This window comes from Ursus americanus, chromosome 12, assembly GCF_024610735.1.
Source record: "Ursus americanus isolate L20-20 chromosome 12, mUrsAme1.1.p, whole genome shotgun sequence".
NCBI lineage: Eukaryota > Metazoa > Chordata > Mammalia > Carnivora > Ursidae > Ursus > Ursus americanus.
Window position 1 is genome coordinate 63281071 of NC_142138.1, and position 18721 is coordinate 63299791.

Genomic DNA, 18721 nt, shown 5'->3' on the forward strand with positions numbered 1-18721 from the left:
ACTTGAAATTTTCCTCGTTGTTGGCATCACAAATTATTTTTGTTTGAAACCTGAAGTTACAGGGATTATGTTTAGAGGTTCTGGGTCTTAGTTAAATCTTCTGTTTTAGCTGACTTTCTTGGACCCAGCTCTGACACAAGAAGAGGGGAGAGGTGCTCATTACTACCTCGTGGTGGTGGAAATCCAGTCTCCCTATGTGCTCGCGCTGACACCAGTGGCAGTGGCGGTGATGGTATGGAGGGTTCCTCCCTGCAGACGACAGTAATGAGAGTGCTGGCTCCCTGCTTGTCTTTTTCTGACACATCCAAATGGAGTGAAGTGGGGTGACTTGTTACTGTCTAGCCAGGGGTGGGAGTGGGGGGTGGATATTTAGGTTCCCCACTTAGCCTTTGTTCCTGTGGATGGAGTTGGAGACATCGCTTTTGTTTTTGTCTTTTTGTTTTGTGGTGGTGCATGGCTGGAGTAAAGCAGTTCTTGTCTAAAAATGTTCTGTCCTGGGGCACCTGGGTGGCTCAGTTGTTAAGCATCTGCCTTCGGCTCAGGGAGTGATCCCAGGGTCCTGGGATCGAGCCCTGCATCGGGCTCCCTGCTCCTCTGGGAGCCAGCTTCTTCCTCTCCCACTCCCCCTGCTTGTGTTCCCTCTCTCGCTGGCTGTCTCTCTCTCTCTCTGCCAAATAAATAAATAAAATCTTTAAAAATTAATTAATTAATTAATTAATTAATTAAAAATAAATAAATAAATAAAAATGTTCTGTCCTGCTGGGCTGCCCCTTGCCTGGGCCATTGGCTGGAGATAGCAGGCTTGGTTGGGGTTTCTTTTGTCATTCCTCTTGGCATTTCTGAGTTGCTGCCGTCTCCAGCACCCAATCTCGGGTATGTGAGGCAAAGAGAAACCCAGGGACTCACCGCCGGGTCATTCCTTGGGTCCCAGGGTCGTAGCTGGTCTTCTCTCCATCTTTAAGGGTTGTCTTATGTTTGTTTCATATGTGATGCCCAGGGTTTTTAGTAGTATGTAGTGGGAGAAACAGGGAAAAATACACTTATTCCATTTTCCTGGAGCTGAAAGTCCTTTTGATGTGCCCATCACTTTGGGGTTTTTTTGAGCACTTAAAAATTTTTTGGCATAACAAGATATTCCAGATTCATCTTTCACCTCCCCCTACTCCAACTGTGGAATTAGCCATTTCTCCAAAAGGCACTTGTTCTGTTTATTACCCCCATAGGATTTTGCAATGGGTGAGAGCCATAAGTCTGCACTCCAACAAATCCATTACCACATTACAATGAAAGTGGATCTCAGACCAAATTCTGCCAACATGTAGAAACATTTATTAACTCAGTTCTTATTATCAGAGAAGCACACAATAAAATATCTTGCAGGCTTGAGAAGTCCTAGCTCTGTGGTTTTGTTGGTGTTCTAAATACTGTTTACACAGCAGGTCACTACAGAAAAACTCCCAATTTTCCATAGGAAGGCTACTGATGCTTCCCCTCCCCACCAGCATCAAGCAGGCAGAATCTTCCAGAGTTCATATTGTCTCAGGACCAAGGAGGGATTTTAGCCTAGGGCATCACTCCTGTATAAAGAATACAGAGCACCCTGGATTATCTCACAAATTCACGGAAGGGCAGTGAATGACTCTAAAATATATTGATCTAATTCATGTACCTTGGGTGTCTTTGATTGCACCAGAGATAGCCCATTTTTTATAGTCATCATTGCTAGTCATCAGGCCACTATTTCAATCAGATAGAAGCAAAAGCAGGCATGACTAATAGAGACCATGATGACTGAAGTCCTTGTAGGAGCTCCCTCTGCAGAATGGGCTTTCTGAAGAGAAGGCCAGCTGACCGGCTCTGGACGGTGGGGCCTCGACTAGAATGCTCGTATACCAGCGCGAGAGCTAAGTAATATTTATGCAGAACATCCCACAGTATGCGCTTCATACTGTAAGGTAAATCAGATCCCACAGCAACACTCTGCTTCAGCACAGCAGACCCCAATGCATTTCAATGGACTCGAATTAAATTAATACTAATGAAACCTATAATTGGGAGCCCTTTTACATATCACTAGAGGGACACCATTATTAGCAAATATTCTTTGAGCAACTACTGCTCGCCTGATGCTAGAGAAAACCTTCATGCCAGACAAGGAGGGGGAGCGCCGTCAGACCCTACCCTCCAGGACAGTGGGAAGGGGCACCCTGGTCACCAGTGCACCTTCTGTGCTGGCACCCAGGGGCTCACCCTTCACAGAGCTCGACTGGAGGCTGCATATGGAGACAAGGGAGCCTGGAGAGCTACTGCTCCCCAGATAAAGAGTTGGTAGATGTAGGAGAAATGGGGTGGCACAGCTTCCCCGGCAAGGGCTGACGATGTTTAAAGCAGCTCTGAGAAAAAAAAGGACGATGGGCTAAGATGGCCTCACCTCACCCAGCTGTTGTATCCCCCTGACCACGGCTGGGGCGCATCTGTGAGTCACTGTCCCTCTTGCCATCTGCCTTTGTCATCCCACCGGGACTGTGTGTGTCTCCCTTCCTCCTGTCCTCTCCCTTGCTCTCTCTTTCCCCTCTCTCTCCTGGTCCCTGTCATTTTGTCTCTCAGCACCTATGTCTCTCTCTCCGCACCTCTCTCCATCTGAGTCTCTCTGCCTTTCTCTTCTGCCTCCCATTTCTTTCTCTCTGCCGTTCTCTGTGTCTCCGTCTCACTGGCTGTCTCTGTCTTGCCTTTCTCTCCCTCTCTTTCTCCCACATTTCTGCCTCATTCTCTGCGTGTGTCTCCCTGGTTTCCTCTTTGTCTCTCACTCTTTCTTCCCCACCCCCTTGCCCTCCTCCTGTTACTCACCTGTCCTTTCTCGTACCTGGGATGCACGTGGACTTGGATGTATATGCTATCCATCTGGGTCATACGTCTACCATTATAGATTTAGAGATGCCTGCTACGTTCCTCCCGTGGTGGAGAGGCACACGTCAGGTTCCCATCCCATCAGGAGGTCGGGTAGTTACCTACCGCGGGGGTGGATCTCCAGGCACAGATATTCTCTGTGCAGACAAAGATCCTCAGTCTCCAGCAGGTGTTCCAAGATGGGTCCAGAATGGCAGGTGGGGGCAGGGTCATGCAGCCGCACAGTTGCGGATATCAACACACCACTGCTCTGTGGGATCTCCAGGGGATTTGGAGCATCCTAGATGCTAAACTGGCTGCTTCCGGCCTGAGTGGGTTCATGGGGCTTTACAAGGGTGGCCGTGGCCTGGCTACTCTGTGGACGGAGGAGTACAGACAGAAGTTCCATACCAAGAGCCTGTGGCCACAGAGGAGTTTCCTAAGGTTTGGTGGGTAGAGGACAGTGAGGAAGCAGATAACTGTGACTATCTTTTCATTGGCTCTTGTATGAGAGGCTGTCTCCCAGACACCTTCCCCACGTGCCGCTTAGTTAGTCCTGCCAATAGCCCTGCACTGTAGATTAAGCAACTGGCATGTAGAGAATTTAAAGAATTTGCCCTAAATCACATATTTAATAAGTCGCTGGTCTGGGTTCAGTGAGCTCATACTCTTTCCACTACCCCAGTGATTTTCAAACTTTTTTTTTTTCATAACAGAAGTCTTTAGGTTTAATAGTATCTCAGTGGGCATTTCATATTTAAAAGAGGTAAGTGCTTTGCTGCTGTCAGTGAAGGGGCGTGGGGTCCAGGGCTCCAGAGCCTCCCCAGCCACTGGCAGCCGGCCTCGGCAGCCCGGAGGCACCTCTGCGCAGAACAGGGGGAGGAGCTTGGCTCGGCCTGGGAAGAGTGAATGCAAGTATAGGTCGGTGGATTGGTGGCAGCGAAGGTTGGCCAAGTGACCGTAGGACAATGGCACATGAGCAAAATAAATACCTACCCCGGCCTGCCCATCCCATGCTTGGATTTGCCTCTGACAGAGTGAATTCTAAGGAGGAAGGGTAGTCATGGTGTTTGTATTTTGGCTTGCAAATGAAAAATACCAGAATGTGTGGGCTCAGAGTAGCTGGCGACTTACTCAGTGTCACACAGTAAATGGAGGAGCCTGGCCACAGCTTCCTGTGACCTTTCCATGGTGGCATGTGACCAGAGCAGAAGGAAAGAGGGCATCTGTCAATCTGATCACACAACTCTCCGGATATTCGTGTCCATCTCCTGAGGATCCTGGCTAGCGGTTCCTCCCACCCCTCCAAAAAATACAAAACCAAAAAGCACACAAGTAATACGAAAGTAGAAACGATCCACTTAAGCTTTAGTAATTGTCAAGCCCAGAGAAACTCAGCAGTTTACTGATATAACCAAAAATAGCCCAGGAGAGTTAGGTGCAAGGAGCAGCAGCCCGCGAGCCCCACGGAGGTTCGCCTGCATCGGGCTCAGCAGCCGGCTGCCCGCGTGGTGATGGCGCCGCGCAAGTCTCTCCTCCGCATGTATTCAGCCAGACCCTAGAGGATGCTCGTCTGCTTTACATTTTTAGTGCAGATCTCATCTTTTCCCTGCAGTCCTTTCATTTTATTTCAAGATACAAGTAAAGCGTCTGGCTTGTATCCGGATGCCCGCCCCGCAGGGTGTGCGAGTCCCGTGTGAATTCCCGAGCTCTCCTTCCACCTTGGACATCAGAGCCCCGTGTGGATGGTGTTCCAAGTCCTGGAGAGGTTCGAAGCAGGTGGCGTGGGTGGCTTCCAAGTTTCCTGCGGCCGCTACCAAAATGACAGGAGTCAGCAGAGAAGCAGCGGCAGAGCGAAGAATAAAGAGGATCAAGGAGCCGCCGGGGCCAGCAGTGCCGGGCAGGAGGGGAACCACAGCAGCTTCTTGGCCAGCGCCTGTTTAAGGGCTGCTCGTCTCTGCACCCCCAGTTGAGCTCATCTTTGTTTTGGTGCATGCCGTCCCCATGAGGCCCCCTTCATGAATTTCTCAGCATTAATTCAATTTTAATTACCTCTGTAGTTTCTCAGTTGCTCCTCCAAATCTCCAAAGTGGTGGCATTAAAACTGGCCCCTGAACTTGTCAGGTAACTTATCCAGTCGTTGGTAAATATCCTTAATATACAGATCAGTGGTATATAGATACGGTATGGTTTTTATTGAAATGATTTGGTATAAAGTGAGGGTTAAAAAAAAAGTGTAAAGCCCGTTGACCTCTCACATAAAACTCCTGAAAATAAATATCAAGATAGAGCCGATTAGAACCCTATAGTTGAAGGAGATTGTGTTAAAAATGCATATTTTAAAATTCTCTCCTCCTCAAGCCCCCCTCCCTCACCCCCTGCACCTTATTACATTCAGGTCGGGCTTGCAGAATTTATTTATGGAGGGTTTGGGGAGGGGTGAATAAAAGGTTATATAGATGTGATTAACTTGGTATTAATGCAAAAAAGAACCCCTCTAATCTAGAAGTCTTGACTATTTTAAAATGAGCTAATAGCCATTGGGGTGAATTTATGTAGCAAATTGCTGTCTGCTGTATTCAAATTATTCCCCGAGCTCTAACTCATTCAGAAAGTACCAAATATCACGGAGGCACACAATTATCATGCTTAATTAATGTTTGCAACCAAAAAGAGTAAGGTTGGAATCTTTAATATCATCGTCGATATTGAAGAACTGAAATTGACTGATTATTATCTTGAGATTAATATATTTTCCCCAAGCCGTACCCTGGGGTCAAAAGACCGAGTATTAAAACTATTTGAAAAATTCACTGCAATAATTGCTTTAGGGGCTAATTTTTTTTTAATGTCTTGCTTCCTTATGCCTGTACTACTGATTGTTATAGCCTGCACACTTCACCCATTAAGTGGTAATTCAGAGTGACAACTACACTGAAATGAAGCAAGTTAGTTAATCACCATGAAACCATCTCTGAAATACCCTGTCCAAGTACTCCCGAGTCACTGGAGGCCTCTGATTACCTGATTTTCTCCTGAAGTGAGATTTTCCTGTACGAAACGGTAAATATGTTTATAGGGCTATAGGACAGTGGGGGGCTGCAGTTTGGTTGGGCTTGTTGTCAGAGCACCTGCTGCTCGCATGGCGCAGGCGTATGGGGGACGCCATTGCTTGCTTGTTCCAGCCCTGCAGCCCCGAAACACCGACACGCTGAGGGCCTGGGTCGGGCTCTGGCCCTTGTCATATGACTTGGTTTTCACCAAAGTGGGGCTGGGGGGTGACAGAGAGCTCTAGCAGTAAGCATGTGCACAGTGTTGTCTGCCCATTTTGGCAGGTCTGCTGGGGGAAGCTTCCTTTGTCTTCCTTTTTCTTTATGATCAGGTAGGCTGTGCCCTGGGGTCTCTTCCCCCCGCCCCCAACTCGGGAAGTCCGAGTTGGGACTAGCGGTGTACCCCAGGCTGGTGAACAAGTTCTCCTTTAGAAGAGACACAGCAGCCGTGCGAGGGGCTTGGGTACCCCTCAGAGACCTGCCGTGGCCCCCGCCTGGCTTGCGGGCTCCCTGAGGCTCTGTGGGCAGTGCTCTTCCTCCTCCCTGCTTCTCTCAGCGGGGCTCTCTGTGAGCTTTGGAATATGTTCCGTGGCACAGATTCTGCCTTTCTAGTTAGAAAACTGCATGGTTTTGTGGGGGCTCTTTTTCTCCATCGTTTTCCGTCTCATTAACGGAGAGGCTAACTACATGTCATATAGAAGAAGCAGACCCCTGTGATTCCAGGTCTCCCTCATTCTTCCTGTCACGAGAACACCCCTAGTGGCTCCTGGGTGACGAGGAAGGCCGTTCCTGCCCTGACTGTCCATAAGCTCGCAACTTGATCGTGGAGCTCGTGACCTGGAGATATTGCATGTGAAGGTGCCTAGAAACCATAGCACTCGCTCTTGTTGCATAGAGAATTCAGCAAATATTTCACTAGTGCCGGCCCCGTCACGTAAGCACTTGACACCAGTACGCCCGTAAGAAGCTCACAGCATTGTACGTGAGACACAAGTCAACGCATCGTTCACCGAACATCGCGTTTGATGCAAAAAGAGGGAGAGAGCTGGCAGAATGGAGAACGTGGTCAGCTCCAGCGGATCAGGCAGGGCCATGGAGGGTGAACAGGAGCTCACCCGGGACAAGGTGGGGCTGGCGTGAGTGTGGGAGGATGGGGCACAGCCTAAGCCCAGGACAGACAGTTCCTAGAGGTGCCAGGCTTCACGTGAGAGTGGGGTGATGGACGTTTGTTTTCCCGTGGGGAACCATGCCCTCCCCGGGGCTCTGCATGCCAGTGGCCCCCCATTATTCACTTGTGAGTGGGGCATCACATTCCCCCGCTGTGGGCCCAAACAAGGAGGACAGGCGTATACAGCCTCCTCGGGGAAGGGAAAGGACCCACTGCTTGCATAGCTTAGGGTGCAGTTTTTATTTACCATGTACAGTCTCTTCCATTAGAAAGCTTTGCGGCTACAGCATGTTTCTCAACTCTTACTCCATGAAATGTCACCATGCATTGGCAGGGGTGGGAGGGTGGGGACAAGAACGGATGGTTCAGGGCCCAGGAAAAAACTGACGCAGAGACAGACAAATTTGTGACATGGACAGAGCTGGTGAGCAGTGGCTCAGGGCAGAGCTGGATATGTGTCTGAATTCTCAGAGTTCATTTAAGAAGGGTTCCTCTTGCTTTTTCACCTTATTCACGACCAATTTGGGAAGCATCTTATCATCTGTGTTCTGGTGCCGTAGGGAAGGGATGGCATCATGCTGTTCAGCAGAGAGAAACAAAGCAAACAAGCTGGGGGTGCGTTTTTGTGTCATGTGGGTACATGAGGATGTCAAGTAGTACATAAGTGTTCAATTCTAAAAATATAGAAATTTTAGGGGTGCCTGGGTGGCTCAGTTGGTTGAACGTCAGACTCTTGGTTTCAGCTCAGGTCATGATCTCATGGGTCATGGGATGGAGCCTAGCATCTGGCTCTATGTTCAGTGAGGAGTCTTGAAATTCTCTCCCTCTGCCCCTCCCCACAACTCGTGCATGCGCACGTGCTCTCTCTGTCCCCCTCTCTTTAAAATAAATAAATAAATCTTTAAAAAATACAGAAATTTTAGGTATTTGTATTTAAAACCTATATTGTAGAATGTGATAAATCCCCCCTCCCCCCAAAGAAAACCCTTGGGAAGTTGATGTTTAAGTACATTATTCTGTTCTCCGCACTCCCAGCCTTCTCATCTTCCCAAGCACACGGCCCACGTGACCTCAACTTCCTATCTGACATAGGACGTTCCTTTTCTCCCTTTGCCTCCTCCTTTCCAGGAGCCCCTGGTTCTGTTACCCTAAGCCACAAAGACCTACCTGGTTCTCGTGTTTCTTCTAATATTCAGTGGACTTTTTTCATAGCTTCCTGGATGGAACTCTTGCTAAGGATTAAGAAATAGACTATGGTAATTTCTATACTTTGGTTTAACACACTTAAATATAGTGTTCTGTCACTGGTTAGCTCCAGAATCCTCAGATTTAACTAATTCAAGCCTACAGTACTCAAAGAAGGCAGTTTTGAGACCAATGTTAGCATCCGGTACAGGCTCCCTGGTTTACTCTAGGGTGATCGCGTCTGAGCTACAGGTGGGGGTAGCTATCAATGGGAATCTATCAAATGGGAATAATAATAATCATACCTGTTATAAAAGGTGGTTGTTGGGATTAGGGGAGAATATTATGGGAAAGTTGGTTGGTTTTTAATTACCTGGTTGTACGGTGCTGAGACTTCCCGTTTGATAGATCTTTAATACACAGGTTTCAGCACTTGGATGTATGTTTTGTCTTTAGGGTCGTATAAGCACACAGTCTACTTTAAAGCAATAATTAATTGTTTTAGATCATCCTATTTCTGCCATGTCAGAAAAGTGACTGCTTTGACTTGTGGCATTTCCACAAAGGTGAAGGTTTAATGATTTCAAGGGAGATGCTAAAAACACATTTTGTTACTTTCTTTAAAACTTATCTTCAAGCTTCACTCAATCTGCGATTGATCTATTTGGCATCAAATAATAGCTATTCATGGACGGCTCAACCCAATCTCTGTTTCCAGCTTGAATCAGTTCTCTTCTCTGAAGCCCGCACCTCAACCAGGCTGGCTTGGATCACCGCGATGACCTTTGATGGGTCTATTCCACTCTCTGCGTTGCAGCTCGAGCGCCTTTTCTTGACATCCACAATACTTTACCCCTTTATGGGAGGTGTTGTCTTATTCTTAGCCCTCTGAGCAGTGAGAATCCAAATATTAAAAAACCTCCTGGATGCTCCACTCCTACCCAGTCAATAGTCAACACTCTTTACTTTTGCTTGCGTGACTTTTTTTCATCCTTAAGGGCTGGATGGCTCTGCATGGTACCTGGCTCCATACTCAACACCAGCATTCACCATATTTATGTTCCTTTCATCTTTTATTTTTGAGGCACCTGCTGCTGGTGCCTGATTTTCCCTCAGGTCTACCTTCTTTTGATGAGTGAATGATTAGTGCTAGCCTCCTCAAATCCTTTTTGAAAATACAGTGTAATGCATGCCTGGCTTATGAACTCAATGATTGTGATAATCATATCAAAAATATAGATGTTGGTTACAAGGCAAAAATAGATTTAGCTAGGTCATCCTGAAAGACTGAAAATATTTTGTCTTTATATTCTTCCTCTTCTGTTAATGTATGAGGAAAAAAAGATTTCCAGCTTTTTCAATTTGTGAGTGATTTTTCAATTTGAAATGAATTAGTATAAAAAGAACATTCTAGCTCTAGAATTTGGCTTGTCATTTAAAAAGTAATAGGAGAGTCATCCCTTTAATAATCTCTAGCCAATTAAGGGTTTGAGTGACTTATAAATATATGAATTTTACAATTTAAAGCCTCATAAAAAGCATATTTTTCGAGAATGTAACAGTCAGCACATTCAGTTTTATTATAGTTTAGTTTCCAATGTCCTGGTGATATCCTGGCTTGGATTTTACCTTGGTACTAAGTATTGAACTAAGGGACGAGAAAATGTGCTAGCAACTGAGTCTAGTCTGGCAGGTGACCTCTTTACAAAATTTTATTACAAAATTTTAAAAATAAGTTACACCAGTACATCTTCTCAAATACTACAGTGACCACTGTCCTAATGTATCTTGTCTGAGCCTTGACAAAATAAAACTCTTTAGATCACATAATAGCTATGTGATAAATATATAAAGTATATTTGAAAAGTTTTAAAAGTTGGAAACAAAATATCTAAACCAAAATCTCACATGTTGGGGGATGGTGCATGTAGAAAGCTGGTTGTAAACATATTGTCCTAAGTCCTTGAATTGACATTTCTGAATCCACCATGTTCAGTTTGCCTAGACTTGTCAGGGAGTTCTGCATGTCAGCTTTGCATGCTTTAATTTGCTTTTTAAAACTTGACAGTTCCTTTAGATTTTTCTACCTATTCCTGAATGTATTCCAGGTGAAATAAGGAAGTGCATTACCTCAATCAGCATTGACATGAAGAAGAATTACTAGAAATTCCTTTGACACATGAAACTGGCAGCCTGAGAATCAGAATATGGAATTTGCCAGTCGAACATCCTGTGGGCTTCTTCTTGACAGCTTTCCAGTTGTTAGAAGGATGATTATTATGGCCTTTTTGGTGGATTTGAGAAGTTCTGCAAATATGGTCAACAGAACAGTTGATTATTGACAAGACACCTTAGCCGCTTTTTATTAATTAAGCACAAAATGGGCTAGTATGAGCTTAAACATCTTGGCCATATAAACAAACTGGCAAAAATTGAGGTGCAGGATAATCAAAGCTAAAGGTGCTGGCTACATTTTAAAGGCATGAAAACACCAAAGCAAACACTAACACCATACAAAGCATAAAAAGAAGTTGTTTGAGCTTCAAGGTATTAAAAATGAGTACAATGAGGCTTTGTTTATTGGCCATTGTAAGAGAAGGAATATCCCTGTGACAAATACAGTCCTCCATTTTCTAGGCCAACCAGATAGCTAAGATTTTATTTATTTTTCAACCTGAAAAATGTCACCATAGACATTTCTCATGAATTGAAAATTCTACCACAGAACTTACTATAATCCAAAATAATTTTTCATAAAATAGAATTTCTCCTTCAAATTCCAGACCTCTTCTAATCTCTTTTATGTGAAATTTTACAATATATTTTACCCTTTTCTTTACAGATCCTTAAATCTTCTTACCATGATTTAATCTTTTTTGCTGACTTAGGCCATACTTACTGTAGAGTATGGTGACCAGGAGTCTTGAAGAGGTTCAAGAATGTTTGGAGTAGGGTACTGGGGGAAGTGAGTTGGAAGAGTAGGGGGTGGGAGGACAGCGAGTAGGATATTCAAAATCAAGATTTTAGAGATGATACAGCTTTTGAGGATGACCAGGTCTAGGACAGGAGTTCTTAACCTGATTACCTATGAGAATCATCTGGAGAACTTAAAACAATATGCCAATGCCCGAATCCTACTCCATTGTTCTCAGGGACCCAGGCTCCTTCAGCTTTGAACTTCATCATCCCTAATATGTGGCCCTCTTCATCATGGCCCCAGATAAAGCTCCAGCTTTCATAAGGACATTCTAAGCAGTAGGATAGAAAGGAAGAAGGGATAAAGGGTAAATCAGCTGTTTCTTAAGACAAAGTCCTGGCAGCTGCCACATGGTGCTTGTATTATTGTGCAGAACTTGATAATGTGTCATACCTACTTGTGAGGGAGATTGGGACATTAGTCTTCAATCTGGGTAGCCATATGCCCCGCAAACATACTATTACTATGGAAGAGAGGAAAATTGGTTATTTCAAAACAAGCTAGCATCTCTGTCAGCTCTAGAAGGGCAGTAGATTACACCATCTGGTAATGTGATCTTCAGACTATTTGACGATTTTGAAGTTTGGTTATCTTCTCCCATCTCTCATCATCTTAGACGAGCTCTCAGGTCCATGGTTGTAAAAGGAAAAGCAGCTTCCAGTTGAGAGGGTTCCAGTTCACTGAATGATTTCTGCAGGGGATCACCATGTTTCAGTTAGGGCAGGAATGGAAAGTACAGGAAAGTTAATGATGTAGGGGATTTTTCTGATGATGACGTTATTTCTCTACCCACTACCCCCCTCTGGCTACCTTTTCTCCTTATAGCATATATTCCATTATTATAATAATCACTCCTTTGCAAATCCCCACAATGCCCTGGTGCCTCTCTCTCTCTCTGAAGTACTTCTGGGAAGTCCCCAACTCTGTGTAAGCTTAACCCAACATCCTCCTCACAAAATTAGTAACCACAAAGCTTAAATGTCTATTCACTGTGGCCTGGCAATCCTGCAGCATTTCCCTTGAATGGGTCATGTCCCACTCCTGAGAGGAGTCTGTCTGTCACATTCCTCCTGAAACCTGAAATGCCCCCCCCCTTCTGCTCTCTTTCAGCTAGGGACCTCACTTTATACTTCAATGAAAAAGAAGTGAAGCAATCGGGTGGGAGTTTCTTCACTGCCTGCTTCTGAGCCCACCTTCTGCCTTCCTCTCTTGCTTGCTTTACTTTGCAGTGACATCTCCTACCTTCTGTGAAAGGCTAAACTCTCTACATTGTACCCTCAAGCCTATCCCTTCTTGCTTTTCCAGATATTTTTCTCCTGCAAGGATATCTTCTCTACCGGCTTGTTCTCATCAACATGCACACGTGTTTAAAAAAAACAAGCCAATAATCTTTGACCCACATACCTGTCCCCACACTGTCCCATTTCTTGGCTTCTCTTCACAGCAAAACATTTGGAAACCATTTTGTACCCAACTGCTGCCAGCGACTCCCCAACTCTTCCAATTCCTCACCCGTCTCCAATCTGGTTTCCATTCACACTTCACTGAAATTGCTATTTTTAAGTGTCCATTTGTTTCTAAATATAACTGCTCGTCTCTGTCCTTATCTTACCTGACCTCTGAAGCAGTATTTCATGTGCGTGATCTCCCCTTCCTCCCTGAATCAAATTTCTTCTCACAGCATTATTGACCCCACACCCCTCCCCATTTTCTTGCTATCTTTCTGAGTCCTACTTACGAGTTTTCTATAATGGGTCTTTTGTACTCAGCCTCTGAACGTGGCAGTGTCCCAGGCCCCAGTCTTGAAATTCTTCCCTCTCCATAGGTTCATAAACCCTCATCACCTCTCCCTGGAGCTCAAGACTCAAGTCTGCATATCTGCTTGGCATCACCACTTGGGCGTTTTATAGGCTTCCTAATCTCTGCAAGTCCAACGAAGCTCTTTGTTTCCCACCACATACGTGGTCCCTGCTTGCCACCTTCTTCATCTCAATAAAGGTCATCCACCGACTGGCCAAAGTTAGCAACTTAGGTGAAACCCTTGATTCTCTGTCCCCCACCCCATGTCATTCATCAGCAAGTCCTGCCAGTTCTGCCTTCAAAATCAGTCCTAAGTGCTTATAATTCTCCATCTCCATTGCTTCCACGCTCATCCAAGCCGCCATGGTCTCCTGAGCTGGTGCACTGGCCTCCCTGCTCCTGCTTTCCTCTGTTGTAATGCATTCTCCAAGAATGGCCAGAGTGATCTTCAGAAACTTAAGTCCAATAATCCAGCACTTTCCCTTTGCACTGGAATAACACCTCAGCTCCTCGCCGTGGCCCAGGGCCCTGTATGATCTGACACCTGTGCACCTGTTGACCTCATCATACCACCTGCTGGGGGAGCACTGGGGGTGCTTCACCTTAGGGAAGCACTCTTATTCTCATGTTCTCTGAACAGCTTTCCAGGGTGGTCACTCCTTATCATTCAAGTCCAAATGTCACCTCCCCAGAGAAGCCTTCCCTGAACACCTTACTAGAGGTTCCCTCCTAGTCTCTCCCTGTGTGTTTGTTCTCCTGGCACGTATCCTCCCTGAGGGAAGGGACCATGTCCAGCTTATTCACATCTGTATTTCTGGTGTTTAGTATAGTCATTAACCTTCAGTAGAAACGAATCGACTATTGATTGAATACCCAAATGAAAAACTGTCTGGAACATATCTCAGATTTTTGTCACTTTGCTTCCATCCCTCTTATTTGTGCCATAACTGCCACCAGGAGCAGTAACTTCCTGATTACTATTTCTAAAAGCAGTGACACCTAGTTGACAATTTCTCATCTGCAAGGGGCTGGGAAAACAGTTAACTAACCTGGTTAAGAACTGCATGTGGGGGCGCCTGGGTGGCACAGCGGTTAAGCGTCTGCCTTTGGCTCAGGGCATGATCCCGGCGTTATGGGATTGAGCCCCACATCAGGCTCTTCCACTGTGAGCCTGCTTCTTCCTCTCCCATTCCCCCTGCTTGTGTTCCCTCTCTCACTGGCTGTCTCTATCTCTATCGAATAAATAAAATCTTAAAAAAAAAAACTGCGTGTGAAGAAACAGGGACTTTAGAAGACAAGTCCAGCATTAGTGAGTGGGCATTATCCTTACTTATTTTCCAGTGAATATTATTGTCCTAGTGTCATGAATGTTGTTATTGTGGTTGCTGCATGGAGATGTCCAGAAGCTGTCTGGTCAGGCTGTCACAGTCTTACAGGAAATACAAGAGGAGAAGTCAGATGTGCTGTGAGCCTTGATGACTGCTTGGTGGAGCATGGGAAGGGAGGTCTGAGAGGTGAAGGGACAGCCAAGGGGGGCGCCTCTTTGCGTGTTGGGGCTCTTCCTGAGCCTGTCTTCACAGACTCCCCGCGAGGGGCTGCGAAGGGGAAAGACGAGCGTTCCCTGGTTCTCCGTCTCTGAGCTGCAGCTTCCCCTACAGACCTTTACAACCGAAGATCTGTTTAACTCATCACCAGACAGAGTTTTAGATAATAGCGTTTTAAGCAGGGGATGACTGCTTTCTCTCTAAGTTCCTAAGTCTCCTTAAAGTAGAAGATAACCGTACTCAAGGGATTGGGCTTTTTTTTTTTATTGTGGTAAAATATACAGAACAAACTGTAACACTTTAAGCCATATTAAGGGTACAGTGGCATTAAGTATATTCATGTCGTGCAACCATCACTGCTGTCCATCTCTAGAGTTTTTTTATCATCCCAAACTGAAAATCTGTACCCATGAAACAATTCCCCATCCCCCCAGCCCCTGTGAACCCTTATTTGACTTTTTGTCTCTGGATTTGATGACACCAGGTAAAGGACCAGCCTTCCTCCTGTGCCTCCTTCCCTGGCAGCTGCTTCACTGCTGACCCTTCTGGCCACTAGGTGTGTGAGGTGGGGTTTGTGGGGGCAGGTGAGGCATGTTCCCCCATCATACAGCTGCACCACGCCCTCGCGGTGTCCTACAGTTCAATTCTGTTCTGACATCTTCTGCCTGGAGGTAGCATCAGATCCCACTGGTTTCAGGGCTCAGTCCCATGGGGCTGACCCCGCCCCTACCTTCAGATGACAGTTGCAAGTCCACATTGTTTCATATGTTTCTGAGCTGCCAGAGACCAGAGATCAGTGGTTCCTACAATCTCCTCCTTGGGATAGATTAATTTGCTAGAGTGGCTCACAGAACTCAGGGGAACCTCTTATGTACTAGATCACTGGTTTATCATGAAGGATATAAGTCAGGAACAGCCAGATGGAAGGGACGCACAGGACAAGGCGGGTGGGAGGGGGCGCAGGCTTCCAGACCCTCCCTGGGCCCCACTCTCCCAGCACCTCCACTGCATTCACCAACTGGGAAACTTCTCGAACCCTTGTTCGAGGGACATCTTTTATGCATCACCAGATGCATAAATAAAAGTAGCTATTATATACTATAGTACTATAATAAGATGTGTATAGATGTGTTTTTGGGGTGGCTTCATTACAAAGGCATCATTGATTAAATAATTGGCCATTGACAATTAGTTCAACTTGCAGTCCCTCTTCCCCTCCCCCAAGGGCGGGGCAGGTGGGAGGCTGAAAGTTCCAACCCTCTAATGATGGGAGTGGGGGGGTTGGGGGGGTGTTGGTTCCCCTGGCAACCAGCCCCCATCTAAGGGACTTTCCAAAAGTCGCCTCATTAAATAAACTCAAGTGTGATCGAAAGAGGCTTGTTATAAATACCAGAGGACACCCATTTCTCCTTTAATGCCTTGAAGTTATTTCAGGAACTGGGATCAAAACTATCATAACCAAAGATGCCCCTATGGCTCTTCTGTAGGAAATTACAAGGGTTTCAGGAACTATGTGCTAGTGACAGTGGATGAACACCAAATAGAGATTTCTTCCTATAAAATCTCAATATCCCAGTCATAAACAGAATCATACCATATTTGTCTTTTTTTTTTTGTCTGCTTATTTCTCTTAGCATGAGGTTAAGGTTCATCTATATGACCCAGCTTGTCAAAAATCTCTTTCCTTTTCAAGGCTGCATAATATTCTAGCGTACGTATCTACTACATTTTGGCCATCCTTCATTTGGCTTTGTGAATAGTGCTGCTCTGAACGCTAGGGTGCAAATATCTGTTGAAATCTCTGCTTTCAGTTCTTTGACGCACATACCCAGAAGTGGAATTATTGGATCATATGGTAATTCTATGCTTAATTTTTTAAGAAAAATGCTAACGGGGCTTAAAACCCACTAACTATTGGAGAAAAGGACTGTTCGTTGATTGCCTCCTATATGTCCTATGTATGTTAGGCAGCCGAGAAATGGGAATGGGTGGGTCATGGCTCCTTCTCTCAAGAAATACAAGGGCTTAGGGGCTTAGGAGGAGGGACGTCTTTTATGCATCACCAGCTGCATAAATAAAAGTAGCTGTTATATACTATATTTAGTGCTGTAATACGATGTGTATAGACTATTATGGGAGCACATTACGATAATGATTTCTAGTGTTTCTGAAGACAAAACCTCCTTGGGTGTTATCCAAGACAGACGATCCACGACATTTTGGTTAGTAGTGGGTAATGCGGTAGAGAATTCCCAGTGTACCAGTTTGGGTTGTACTTTGGGTTTTTTTTTAATAGCTAACAGTCCATCTACCTTTTCTGTGATCTAAACGTCTCTTCTGTTTTTTCTTCCTGTAGTGGTTTTTAATTGCCAACAGATCTTACAAAGTCAGTGCAGCAAGCTCTTTCTTCTTCAGTGGTGTGTTTGTGGGAGTTATCTCCTTTGGTCAGCTTTCAGATCGCTTCGGAAGGAAAAAAGTCTATCTCACAGGTAATCAGTTATGAGTGTTTGTGAACTGAATAGGAGGACTTACTTCTTAAGGTTCTCGGGGAATTGCCACGTGGATACAGAACTGATCTTTATTATACTGGCGAGAGGCCCCAGTGCAGCCAGAGTTCTGGCCACGCTTTTTCAAAGGACCAGCAGCATTCCTGGTGATGGCCACGGATTTGTGTCTAAGCTTTTCAGAGATGGTGGTGCTCTCCAGGACTCCCGCACTCTAACTTATGCCACGTTTCTAAAGAGAACAGAGACTGAGCCAGAATGCTAGGTCCATCTCCTTGTATCTTGTGTATTGGCTTATTTCAAATATGCTCTATATAAGACCCAGCATAGCTCTCTTGACAAGCCGAGCATGAGCTGGGATTTTTCCATTTCCCACACTATTATAAATAATTGAAAACTGTGCATGGTTGACAGATATCAACTTGTAACAAAGAAAGGGAAACCTTAGTTTTTCTTTTATTGTTTTTAAGAGAAAAAAATTTTTTTAAAAAAGCATAGTTTTGAAAATATCACTCTATAAATATTTATCGTTACAAACATAAAATGAGTATATTACTTTGATCAAATGCTGTTTTACATCTGGATTATTGACTACGGTTCCTCTAATTCTAGGTTTTGCTCTTGACATCTTATTTGCTATTGCAAATGGGTTTTCCCCCTCCTATGAGTTCTTTGCAGTAACTCGCTTCCTGGTGGGCGTAATGAACGGAGGAATGTCGCTGGTGGCCTTTGTCCTGCTAAACGAATGTGTGGGCACCGCCTACTGGGCACTCGCAGGTACTGCTTCACTCCATGCAGATGACAGAGATGGTGAGCGGCCCCAGAAAACCTCGCAGGGAACCAGTTGAACGCCTAAAAATGCACTTGAACTTGAGGCAGTCTATCTCCCCATTAGATTTGCTTTCCGGAATTTGTTCTGTATGACCTTGAACACGTCATTTTATTCGTATCCCTCTGTAGAAAGTCTCCCCTGGGGCCTGCCTCGTAGATGGTGGGCTTGCCTCTAGATTATTCCGAGAGTGTCAGTTTTCTCAGAAGGGCATTTACTGTTTACACCTTAAACTGAAAAATAGCGCAGACATAGGAAAGCCTAGACGCTCCTTCCCCAGCACCTTCTTGTTATATTTTATTAAATATTTATGTCCTGGGCAGGGGAGGGACAAGTCGGAGGGACCAGATGATGTAGGGCCTGTACTAGGCTAAATGAGAACTTTGTTTTTATTTGAAGTGCAGTAAGAAGCCAGTGGGCGAATTAAACAGTGGGGCAATAGGATCAGATAGGATGCAGGAAGACGACTGTGGCAGAGGTGTGGAGAATGGACCATTGGGGGGCCGGAGGAGAAGTTGAGGGGTCACTTGGGAGGTGGTTGTGGCCCGTGGAACACGATGGGGGTTTGCTTAGACACAGTGGGAGGAGAGGAGCAAGGAAAGAGGGCCATGTGAGCTGCATTTGGGTGGGACAATGACTTGCTGAAGGATCAGAGTGGGGAGAGATGGAGGAGTCAGCGGGACCTTCTGGCTTTGCTTGAAAACTGGGTGGATTCCTGGCACCACTTATAAAAATGAAGTCTAACCTGCTGAAATTTAGTTTTTACTAGTGCAAACTG

General features: G+C 45.4%; 1 protein-coding gene across 1 annotated transcript in view; it reads left to right on the forward strand.

Annotated features, from left to right (window-relative positions):
- The window catches only part of SLC22A15 (solute carrier family 22 member 15), a 74723-nt gene that overhangs the window by 19687 nt on the left and 36315 nt on the right, over positions 1–18721 (forward strand). Inside the window, exons 3-4 of the mRNA XM_045801433.2 lie at positions 16967–17099; positions 17727–17891. Coding sequence (XP_045657389.2) covers positions 16967–17099; positions 17727–17891 — 298 coding nt within the window. The remainder of the gene's footprint in view (positions 1–16966; positions 17100–17726; positions 17892–18721) is intronic.